We start from the raw sequence: 12,482 nt of genomic DNA, 5'->3' as shown, positions 1-12,482 counted from the left end.
CATTTAAACTGTTCAAATTAAGATAAATCGCTTTGAACCTCACAAACAAAGCCACACATTGAAGTAGTATTATGTAACTTAGATATCCATATGCTTAGGTGCAAATGTAATTTGTGCTGCAAAAAAATAAATAAAATAAATACATTTATTTGTGATACTTCATTTGCACTACAGGGTTTCGTTTACACTGTATCTAAGGATACAGTGTATCAATAATTGAAATAATTTGTATCTATGAAGTTAATACATTTTTACCCATAATTTTTGCTGTCATGCATGGCAGCATTTGTTTTTACTTTCAGATCAATTATCTAGGACTGTTATTCTGTAGAGACCCATTGATGCATTATGTGCAAGCTAAGGCCTACATCATCTAAAATGAAGTTAGAAAAAACACATTTTTAAACAGCACCTCTGAATAAAGTGAGACTTAACTTTTTTTCTGCATATTGCATTTGCTCTTCAGGCAGTGAAGCTGGAGGAGAGGATGCCTTGGTAGGGAATGTGAACAAACTGACGGTGAGCCCACCAGGACACTCAGGAGCTCTGCGAAAAGGACATCTGGTTTTTGATGCTTGCTTTGAGAGTGGTGAGTAGTAAAATGGAAAAACACAGTCTCTGTTAAAAAAAAACCCCACAAAAACAAACAAAAAGTTAGTGGTAAACCATGGCACCTATGTTTTTTATGTTGCTCTTTTCATTTTAGAAATGTCCTTATTTTGTGTTGAGTGGTCAGTGTTGTGGTCAGTGGTGAATGCAAATAATTACAGGCTCCAGTATAGGATTTTGTACCAGCCTTCCCTCAACCTAAGTGGAAATGTCCCTAAGCATGTTTGAAAACCTGTAAAATCAATGAAATTGACAATATGTCCTCCGAAACAGTTATTCAGTTATTTTGATAAAGCTTTTAATGGCCAACAGCCTTATAATCAGTTTTTTGTATATAGCATTTTTAGTGTAACTGTTCCTTCAGTCAAACACAGTTATTTACACTCATTACCCTTGATCTTGATTACTATATAGTTTTGTAGTGTCTGTTTTCTCTCTGTTTTTCATCTAATATTACAAGAACTCACAACTATAATATATCCCATCCTATTAGCAACTGGTACAGAAATTCTGACACATAGTACAGTTTCATCAAAACTGGATTATATTAATGCCACCTTTTGCGGCCTAAACTTTCCATCAAACACCTCCAGCTTGTTCAAAATACTGCAGCTAAAATTCTCATTACAGGTAGATCAAATAAATTTGACTGCGGTATATAAATTGGTTGCCTATTCAAACTAGAGCTGACATTAAGGTCCTTTTGAATTTTAAGTCTTTGCATGGATTAGCACCATCTTATTTATATAACCTTATCAGGCTATATGTTCCAGCCCACAGTCTCTGTTCATTAAATTTGACGTATTTATATAGTCTGAGAAAAAAAAAAATCAGTTGGATCTGTATCTTTCATATTCTCTCCAACTTTCACTAGCCATCAGAACCACCAAATTTATAAAAATCTTCTTCGTAAGCAGCATCTAATACAACTACCTGGTGGTAGTACTACTACTACTTTTACTGCTACTACTACTACTACTACTACTACTACTAATAATAATAATAAGATTAATAATAATTATTATTATTATTATTAATTATGATTCATATCACCTTTAATAGAAGACATTCAGATCAAAGTGTTTTATATTAAAAGAATACAACAATTATGCGTGAACAGTTGAAGCAGGTTTACAGAATCTTCAGCAAGGCTTATTAGACTATATGACTTTTCCAGGGTTTAGATAAATCAGAGGACAGCCTCAGCATATATCAGTTTCTGTTTTTGGTATTGCAACCTGTGAGTCTGTGGATCTGAGAGCTCTGTCAGGGACATGACATATATTGGCAAGAGTATTTTCTGGGACAAGTTCATATAAAGATTTATAGACAAGTGCTTGGATCTTAAAATCTTTATTAGGAATAACTAGAAGTCCGTTCAGGAACTTTAGAGCAGGTGTTGTTTGAGCTGTTTACTTGCAGTGTGTTTCTACCTATATTCCCAGTGTACTATGGCATAATCCGATTTTATAAACAAATAATTATTCTTTTGAGACATTCTTTTGGTATTATTATACTGCTATGTGCTGTTCACATACTTTCAGCACTGTTCATACTGTATATGCATATGTACATACATGCATACGCATGTGTCTGTATCTTGGCATGTACAGGGTATAGTGGTGGTATTATTTTACTTATTGTTTATATATGAATATATACAGATATTACAGTATATTGTACACTCTATTACACATTTAATATAGGCATTGACTTTTTATTGTTATTATATGGCTGTTTTTATTGTTTAGCTGTATATTTTGTTTTTGCAGTATGCAGAATTTTTTTTACACAAAAATGATTTACATTATCACTTTAGGGATTACTGTCCCTAACTAGATCCATGATGGTTGTTTGGTGGTCTGTGAAGAAGAGGCTGGCTAACAAGAGAAATATTATTAAGTATATTTGAAAGGTTGATCAACCTGCTACCTTGTCCATCTCTTTTGTTGGAGCTTGGCATATAAAAGGATTAAGTTAATATGCTCCAGAGTCCTCTGTTAATGCTTTTTGTTTGCCTTTTTGTGACACCTGAATGATGAGACAATGAAAATAAAGTACTTTCTCACCATGGACAAGGTCAGTTGGTTAGACCCTTACAGGCACACACTCAAGCACACAAGTAGGGAGAGTAAATCAGTGAATCAGCGGGTCTCTCTGAGACTGAATCTCTGTGTGGAGATTAGGTTCAGATGGCACTCAGATTTCATATTTCCACAGACAAGCCCATTTTGGTTTCTGCAGACTGAGATGAGCTTTAACTTCACCCTGTTTACTTTCTGATGTCTGGCCTTGATGTCATTGCCAATGTTGTTCTACCAAGTTTATTTTTACTATTATGTTACACTTCATTTTGCAGAGTTAGACGTCATCTAATCACATGTGAACCAGTTTTCATAGATGTTGCATAGCCTACACCTATTAGTAATTAATTCACAAAAGGAAATATCAGGATATAAAGGGGTAAATAAAACAATAGGGATTTAATCAACAGTTTTGTACTCAGTAGACAAGAGACATATGAAGGTGAGTGCATAAATATAGTACCGCCACATAAAGATCTAAACATGTTACTTTAGGAGGATTGTGCTGACATCAGTGTGGTGATGGCCTTTTTTTTTTTTTTTTTTTATAAATTTACCTTTTTCCCAGATGACATGGCCAGAGGAGCTCAGACATTGATTAATGGGTGCTGAGCTCCCACACCGAGATCAGCTAACATACCAGTGTCTCTGGCTTCAGATGCATCTCCTGAATGATTTATGGAATTGATATTAATCTTTTTCCAGTAACTGCATTACTAAAGTTAGAATGGGGGATAAATTGATGTTTGCCAGCTAATGTCAAATTAATGCCCTGTTGCTGTTTCATTTAAGCATCACTGATTTTGTTGGCCTTACTTAAGAGTGAGCCGTGATATCAGTTTATAATAGTTCTTTCACTGTATAATCTACATGTATGTTGGGTTAACTTGTACCAAGCAGTTACTATCCTCTGATAGTTTTGTAATTATTCCAAAGCTGGTTATTTAATTAACTTTTTTCTTAAAGTGATACTCCGCCCAAATTCTTTATTTTTTGTGTGTAGAAACATGCACACACTCTGTGTTCTTAAAAGTGGCAATAGAAAGTTTTCTTGTTTTCTTCTTGTGGCCATTGCATATTTTTACAGCCATTAAAAAAGCATGAAAAAGTGTGTTCATACGACTCCAAAAACTCAAATCAGTACGTTCAATCAAAGTCATCATAATAACTCCACTGGCTTCACGTGAATGTGTGGTAGCATATCTTTATGAGGATCTCATGAAACCTTAGGTAAAAAAATTAAAAAGGAATTATTACAAATAGAAATAGTACTTATATTTTCATTCAATTTTGAGTTCCCTTTAATACGGTCGCTGAGTTACTTTTTATTATTCAAACAAACAACACTTTTTCATCATTGTGAGGTAAATATTCTGGAATTGGTGAAACTGTTGAAATGTTGATAAAAACCTTGAATCTAAAGTATGTTGTGCCAAAGACAATAGCTACACTTAAATTGTAGAAGAGACCTGGGTCTGTTCACACATTATTCAGTCTTATTATAGGTCATGAATTTTATACTACATAAGATATCTAGGTTTACCCAACCAGTAGCCTGCCATATTGTGTCTATAGTAGATTTAGTCCCCATATACACTAGATAAGACAGTATTCATAAGAAAAATATCAGCAAAGCTTATAAAATGAGCTGTTGTTTTTCATACATTCACTCTGATATCTGTGATACCAATGACAGCAAGGAAATTGGAGACTATGTGTAAGCTACTGCCACATGTATTGCATGTTGCGCAGGCATGTATATTTCTCAAAGCTATTAAAATGGCCTTTCATGCCAGTCTATGTCTATTTTACTTCTCTTAAACCAGATTGAAGATCCAAAACACAGTATTTCAAGCAGACGTTTTCATTTGAAATTTATGCAGACGTATAACTCCTGCCTGGCTCTTTTTCCTTCCTTTGGCTGACAGCTGTCGCCATCCCATGTACATTTTCATAAAGTACAGATTTTATTTTGTTATGTTAGTATAGTACAGAATAAAATCTAACTGGTTTATTAAAATAGACACTGGTTATGTAAGCTGTTTGCCAAAGGTATAAAACCTAATTTACATTTAGATGAGGCTTAATTCACTTTGTTGTCAGACCTATGCTGTTCAAGTCAGTGATGGCCTACAGATTTACATACAGTAGGTGTCTCGGCCAACAGGTCCTCTAACATGGAGTCATTCTAAACCACAGAAAGCATTTTTCAACACTATGCTTAAAGATAACATACAGTATTTTGATGACCTCGACTGTGCTGTGTTTGGTACTGTAGGAATTCAACATTATGTTTTCTTACAACATCATTGGAAACCGTACTGATTGCTTTAGTTGACTATGTAAAGAGCAGTATGCACATTTTTTTTTACTTATTGAGATCATCTTTTCATGCTACTTAGGACAATGAAAAATCACAGTAGAGAATACAAGATTTTGTTAATGTGTAAACATTCAGTCTTGGCCTATTGTTGTGTATTGTGTGAAGAGGCAGAGATTCATGAAAGTGATAAGAGAAGTCTAATTGTTTTTTAGAGAGAAATCCAAATGACATTCTTATCTTGTCTTGTCACATTTGTTTCGTCACACACCCCAACTGTTGACATTTTCAGCTAAGTCCCAAATTCTTTTGTGAATGCATCCTCACAATGTCGCAGACTAAAGTACCATCTGTCTCTACAAAAGGATGACACTGACAGTGCGTACATATTGTTTTACTGCACCTCTGGACCGTGCACCAGATGTAATTAAGCACTCATTGATTACTCAGACTGCTGTCTGCTGACAATGACTTGCATGGTCAAAGAAATTCCCCAGGGGTGACAAGTGTTTAATGGGGTCCATTGATAAGCACAACTCATAGACTCATCTGGCTTTACAATCAATTCACTGAGTACAATTCAACCTATATGGCAGACTGGAGAACAGATATGCACCTATAGCTATTTCTGTCAGTTAGGACCCAAATAATCAAGACCTTTTGAGACTTTGAGTCTCAAGTATTTTTGTTTATTTGAGTTATTAACCTTACTTGTCTTTTTTCTTAAACTGAGAAAATCAGGTAGCCTATTAAATAAGCACAGAGAAACATTCAATTTGAAATAAAATAATGGATACTAGATTGAAGTGCCAAGTTCCAGCTTTAATTTGAGTAGGTTTACATCTATATAGAAGGAACTGTTTTGGAGATATAGCCCAAATTGCAAGTGTTCACAGATAATTTAACACTTGGCTACTAAATGTTTCTTGGGCAGCTGTCTTGTTTCAACATTGGTTCATTTACAAAGAGATCACGCATGTCTCAGAGCTGATGGAGAGTGGAGTGTTTTGACATTCAGATTGAGGGTAAATTGTCTGTCAGTGTAAGGAGTAAAGAGGTGAACTTGCAAGTGAAGAAGATAATAACGATGCTCAAAAAAAGCAAAACTTTATCAGAGAAATCTAGAGATATCAAAGGTAGTTGATTTGCCAAAACTGACAGTAGGGTACATTTGGAAAAGCAGGTATGCACAGGAAAACTAGAAAATGGCAAATGACCTGGGAGACCTAGGAGCACAAGTCTTGTGGATGATTGGAAAACCATGTGCATGAAGAAAATGATTGGAAAGCAAGTCAAGAATGTTCTCCATGATGTAGGTGTACGTGTTTCCTTATTGACACTCAAGAGAAGACTTCATAACCTTAACCGTAGAGGAGCAGTTCACAAAAACACACTAAAAGAAACAGGTGGAGTTCAGTATCAAAGTTCTATGGACTGATGAAACAAAAATTGATCAAAATGAAGGAAAGAGGAAAGTGTGGGGAAAAACGGAACAGCTGATGACACAAAGCCACCACCGCATCTGTCAAACATAGTGGTTGTTCTGTGTTGGACAAGTATGGCTGCTAATGGAACTGACACACTGGCATTTAATGATGATTTCACTGCTGACAGAAGCAACAGGATGAATGCAGAGGTATACAGGAGCATTCTGTGCTCAGATTCAGTGAAATGAATCAAAACTCATTGGACAACGTTTAATCATTCAGCAGGACAACAATCCTAAGCATATAGCTAAAACAACCAAAGAGCTTTTCAGGGTGAAGAGCTGGAATACCCTTGACTGGTCTAGTCAGTCACCTGTCAGGGGCTGGTTTCAAAAATATAGACTTTGACTATGGCTTAAATTAAACAGATGAAAATAAAACAAAATAAATTCATCCATTGCACAAAGCAGTTTAGTTCTTGACTATCTTAAGTCGGTCTGTGGTAAATGAATTCTGGGTAAATTCTTTTTTTAAAATTAAAAAATGGCCGACCGATTCTCCGTATCCAACCGCTGACTTCCGTTTACCCTAGCAGAAAATGTTTGTCTACTGGAAGAATTCAACAATTAAAAGGACGTTTTACTTGGGAAATGCAGCAAACAGACAGTCGCCTCTGTCTTTGGGGACAAACAGTGGACGAAAGAGTGGAGTATGTGGGGTCAACAGCGATGCGGCGGCTCCCCCACCCGCACCAGCCAGCGTTGGCGCTGAGAGCAGCCCACCGGCAGCATCCCGAGAGGGACAGACAGAGGCCAGGGACAGCCAAGAGAACACAGGTAACAACAGGCCAATAATGTCTCTAGTGATTGTTTGAATGACAGCAGTCAAAGGAAAAAAGTTTTACTTTGTGACGGTGGTTTTGGTATGCTAACGGTTGAGCAGGTAGCTAGCTTCTACCGATTTAACCATAAGCCTATGTGCAAGCTAGCGGCAAGTTACATGTCAACAAACGTTACAACTTGGCCTTCAGAATAAAGTAGTGCTGTCGGTGTTTTTATTTTTCTTAGCGACCCTGTCTTTGGACGGTCAGGAGAGGAGAAGAGGCAGAATATTTCCCCTTCCTTATTTCCATAACAATGTCAGCAAACCACAAAGTATAAGCCATGTTTTCTTGTTTTTTGTTGTTGGGTGCTACTGGCCAGCACAAGTGCCCCTGATTGTTACCTTGGTAACATTAGTCTTAGACCCGAGTTAGCCTGGTGGTAAGGTGTCTAATTTTTGGCTTAAAATTAGTCAGTCTTTATTTTTGTGAAACAGTCCTACTTGCATTAGACTGATCTATGAGCCAAATTAAGACCGGTCCAACACTACAGATCAGTCTTGTGAAACTGGCCCCTGATCTCAAACTGACTGAACTGCATTCCATTTGCTGAAGATCAGGCTAAAGGCTGAGAGGCCATGAGAGCTGAGGCAGTGAAGGCCTGGGAGAGCATCACCAGGGAAGATACAAAGCATCTACTGATGTCTATAGGTCAAAGACTTCAGGCAGTCATTGACTGCAAAGGATTTCCAACAAAATATTAAGTACAATGTTTTTGTTTGACTTCATGTGTATCTGTCCAATTACTTTTGTGTAATTTCTCATGGAAAACTACTCAAATTGAAGCTGGAATTTGGCATCCATTATTTTATTTCAAATTGAATGTGCTGAAGCACAGAGTCTGAAGAACAAATGTGTTAGGGTTCAAACATTTAAATAGTTTGGATTCTATATACATTGAATGAAGGATGTGTTGATTTCACTGTATGGCAGTAGATCTGGAGGAACATTATTCACTAATTCACAGCTTATGAATATCTTATCTAACCTTCTTGTCTCAATATTAACTGGAGGACTAAATGCTCGCCACTGACCAGATGATTGTCACAGTATAGGTGAAAAATAGGGCAATACTTGCATTTATTCTTTATGACACTCTAAATTAAGGTTTCCATCTCCGATATGTACTGGATGGAATCTCTCAAGCACTTCATGGATTTGCTCTGAAGATTTAAAATCACCCCTCAGTAATGATAATTGATGAAGAAATATTTTTTCTATTGTTCAGATAAAGGAAAAAAATAAACAAGAAAAAAAGGCTGTCAGGAGATAAGTAATGAGGATAAATGTAGAAGAAAATATTTCCACTATTCTACTGCTGATGAGGGTTTTATTGTTTTTCCCCTTTTCCTTTAATTTTTTTCTTCCTTTCCTCTAACGCTGAACAGTGTATTTAATCTGTCCGGCCTTATCTTCTCCCAAAGATTGTCATGTTGCAGTTGCACAGACCCTGTAAAGAATGACTGATTAGAGTCAGAGTCAAAGCAAAATTTACAGACCAAAGACAGAAAGATAGAAACTGAGATCAAGAGAGATGGCTGAGAAGAGGAAAAGGAAGTACAGAGAAAAAGAATATTATGAACACTGGGGGGGTGGGGTGGCTGGTGGTCTGGTGATGGTGGGGGGAGAACACAGTCAGGCTTGTCAGAAGATATTTATATACTCCAGAGTGCCCCATGAATCAGGATAGTTGAGTTTCCATTGATTAAAGAAGAGGGAAACGTTTTTACAATCAAGCCAGATGCTCAGAATGAGTGGCTTGGAGAGGCCCGAGCTTGCCGCAGTATACTGCTCTCTGCCTCGCCTCACCGCCCTCTCTGATGAAACAACCCAGGAGAGGCAGCACATGGATGAAAATACATGTTTTTTCATTGTCATTTTTTCTTTTAATGAACATATTTCATTTTTTCAATTTCATGACACTCATCTCCCCACACGTGAAGATGGTACTGTGTTGTGCAGTCATGTGGCCTTTTGATGGTTCAATTTTTGACTTTTACTGTAGTCTTTGTATAGCTCACTGACCTTAGATTGCTCTAGCTCTTATGGGCTTTCCAAAAGAAGATCGTCTGAGTGGGAGGGAGCACTCCTGACATCTGATGTATTGAGAGGCACTCCCAGTCTCTCTGTCTCTCTTACATGTCCTTGGCAGCGGAGAAGCTTCACTGCTCAAATCACTAAATGGCCTCTCCAGTTTTCCCTTTTAGCAGTTTTCTCTTCTCTCTCTTTCTTTTAAGTCAGGAGCAGAGTATGGAGATAAATTTGAGTTGTCTGGGGACTGTTGGCAAGACCATTGCTTTTGATTTATGCTATTTATTGGCCATTTGTATCCATAAGAGATTACTCTTTATTATTATTGTGTTTTTATTATCACCATCTTCTATCTGTGGCTTTCTTCAGGCCTATTTTTCAGTTTTATTTTCCCTTTTCATGCCATATTATGTCATGTGAGTTGGGGTGTCATATATTGGCTTGACCCTGAGGGAAGCTTCACAGGGGTGTTGCCAGGAACAGAAGTGTCTCTATGCAATGCCTTTAAAAACCTGTTTATTGCATGATTAATTAATTAATTTTCTCAGCAACATGTTCATTATTTCTTCTCTAACTTAATTTACATGTTTGAGCAGAACAAACACTCCAAAGGTGGTCAATCTGAGAATCATAATAACTACAGGCAACAGCTATCTGCCTCTATCACATGGCTTCATGGGGGCTTGACAGGGTGTTTTGCCATGGGAGGTGAGAAGTGATATCAGCAGGATTGCATAAAATGCAGAGCAAATGAAACGGTGCGATAATCCTGTCTGACATTCGGGCCTGTTGCATGTGGTCATGTCTAATCACTGAGTGAACACATTGGCTCAGTTGCGCTGGTCGGAGATGCTTCCTCTGCCAGGAAGTAGTACAAACACCCTCAGTGTTTTGTAAGTTAATTGTTGATGGCTCTGATATGAGCTATACATAGGAGACCCAGCCAGCACCTCATCTTCTCAAAATGTCACCAAATGCTAGCAGCAGCAAGCTGTTTTGGAAATTTTGAGTAATGAAAGGATTTGATTATCAACTGTATACACGGTGTGGCTGTAAGATTTGGAAAGGTTGAGGGGATGAATGTTCAGATACTGGATAATAATATTAAAAATAGCCTATTTGTAATGTAAAAATTGGCATTGTTGTTATTTCATTGGTATTGGAGGATGTGGTGTGACACAAACAGGTTTATCTTTGTTGTTTTTTGTTTAATTTCCAGCTTTAGGCTATTTTGTCTTCTAAATGTACTTCGGAACATGACTGTTGATGGCTCTGGGCCTGCCTTTAGCATTGTGATACAAGTGTGTCATAAGTGAAAATTACTGCAGCTAGATTTCTGTGTTGCACAAGTGGTGCTTGCACACAAGACTCCAATGATTCATTCAGTAATTCATTTCCAAGCAATTCCTGACGCCATAAACACAGTTTCAGAGCAGACGTCTCATTTTTCATCCTAGGCAAGACTGTACAGTTTGGGAAAATGGCAAGGATTTGTAATGCTTTACCAGTTCATGTTTTTCAAGCTGCCTGTGTTTATTCTGCTGATTTATTTAGAAAACCTCTCTCTGAGATGAGCTACATTGATGTGCCAGGGTTTGTTTGATAACACAAATTCATGTACAGAATATGCTTATACAGTGAAGGGTGAAATACTGACAGGAGCAGAATTTTGATAGAATACATTTTGGTCTGAAGCCAGCCAACTATCTTGTAGGTCTACTGCTCAAAGTAAACAGTATTGAAATTCACTCCTCGGGGGCTAATGCTGTTATCAGGATTTTTTTTCGTGGACATTTTAAACAGCTCTTAATAGTGAGCATGTTGGAATGTGCTCTAGTTTTTAGACAGACTAAAACAGTATCTGTTTCAGTTTGTATAGGCATGCTGATGCTTATTTAGACTTATTTTAAAATATATACGGTTTTCCTGTTTTTTTTTATTATCAATTTATATTTATATTTATTTTCTTTTAAAAGCTGTTATATTGTGGTGGTTCTTATTAGAACTTTATGTAAGAAAGCATTATTGTCAAGCATTCATAGATACCTGTTGCATTTTGCAGAAGAGGAGTTATCTGGATGTGTAATGAGGCATGAGAGAGTTATAATATAGTGAAGAATATCTTGAATCGGACAAATAACAATAGCATTAGAAGTGGTTTCTGGGAAAACAACCGAAGATATAAACCGTTGCAGATAAAAACATGTGGTGGTAACACAACCACTCCACAATTCCAAGCATTACATAAACCCTGGTATAATTGATTTACTGTGGGCAGTACAATAAGTAGTAAACACACCATTAAATATTATCACCTTATAAGTTGATATGGCAAATGTGTCAGCGCAGAATTGCCTATTTACACATCCAGTAGACATGGAACAACATAAGCATTAATTCTAAGTTGTGTTTCTTGTCACATGATTACTGTCCAATATTCACTGTGCTTTTTGCTCTGCTTTGGTCTCCACCAACTCCTGAGAAAAATAGCATATTGTGGCTTTGGCTGCTAAATGCTCCACATTGTTCACCAGCTGCTCACTAACTGACTTCAGTAACTCTGCGTCATTGATTGCATAACTGTGGATGGCTGCGATTGACTCCCAATCCTCAGTTTTTAGGACACTGTCCCATTCCTTTCTTATCATGACTGTAACCACAATGTAATGGGAAGATGATATTTAGAGTCCTTTCTTTCTAAATTAAGTCATACCAGTTATCTCTGCATCATGAACTTGGCATCATCTGGAACCTCCTGCAGTGATGTAGAAACTTCACTCCAAAAAGCTCCCTGCGCTCTTCTTCTGTGATGAATTATGTCTAAATTGAATTACCAAATTATGTCTCTTAATCTCCCATATCCGATGGTATAAAAAGGGATTAGCTTGTCATAGAATGGATTTGCTTTTATGGTATATTCTAGAAAAATATATTTTTCATATTTGTACTTTGTGACTTTGTCATATATATATATATATATATATATATATATATGTTTATTGTGCCATATCTGAATTTCCCTTAAATGCATGATGGTAGGGTGCAGTGTCTGGCAATATGATTGCTGAAAAACTCCTTGATCTTCTGCCAGGCCTTTTGAATGGCATTCAGTACTGCCTTTTCCTGCTCTT

At 36.9% G+C, this 12,482-nt stretch overlaps 1 protein-coding gene across 1 annotated transcript in view; it reads left to right on the top strand.

Moving 5' to 3' along the window:
• The window catches only part of agbl4 (ATP/GTP binding protein like 4), a 269,553-nt gene that overhangs the window by 1,051 nt on the left and 256,020 nt on the right, over window positions 1–12,482 (top strand). Inside the window, exon 2 of the mRNA XM_022737892.1 lies at window positions 467–589. Coding sequence (XP_022593613.1) covers window positions 467–589 — 123 coding nt within the window. The remainder of the gene's footprint in view (window positions 1–466; window positions 590–12,482) is intronic.

This window comes from Seriola dumerili, unplaced genomic scaffold (assembly GCF_002260705.1).
Source record: "Seriola dumerili isolate Sdu_G_001 unplaced genomic scaffold, Sdu_1.0 BDQW01000002.1, whole genome shotgun sequence".
Taxonomy (NCBI): Eukaryota; Metazoa; Chordata; class Actinopteri; order Carangiformes; family Carangidae; genus Seriola; species Seriola dumerili.
The sequence above is the reverse complement of the archived record's forward strand: the minus strand, read 5'-3'. Positions and strand labels throughout refer to the sequence as shown.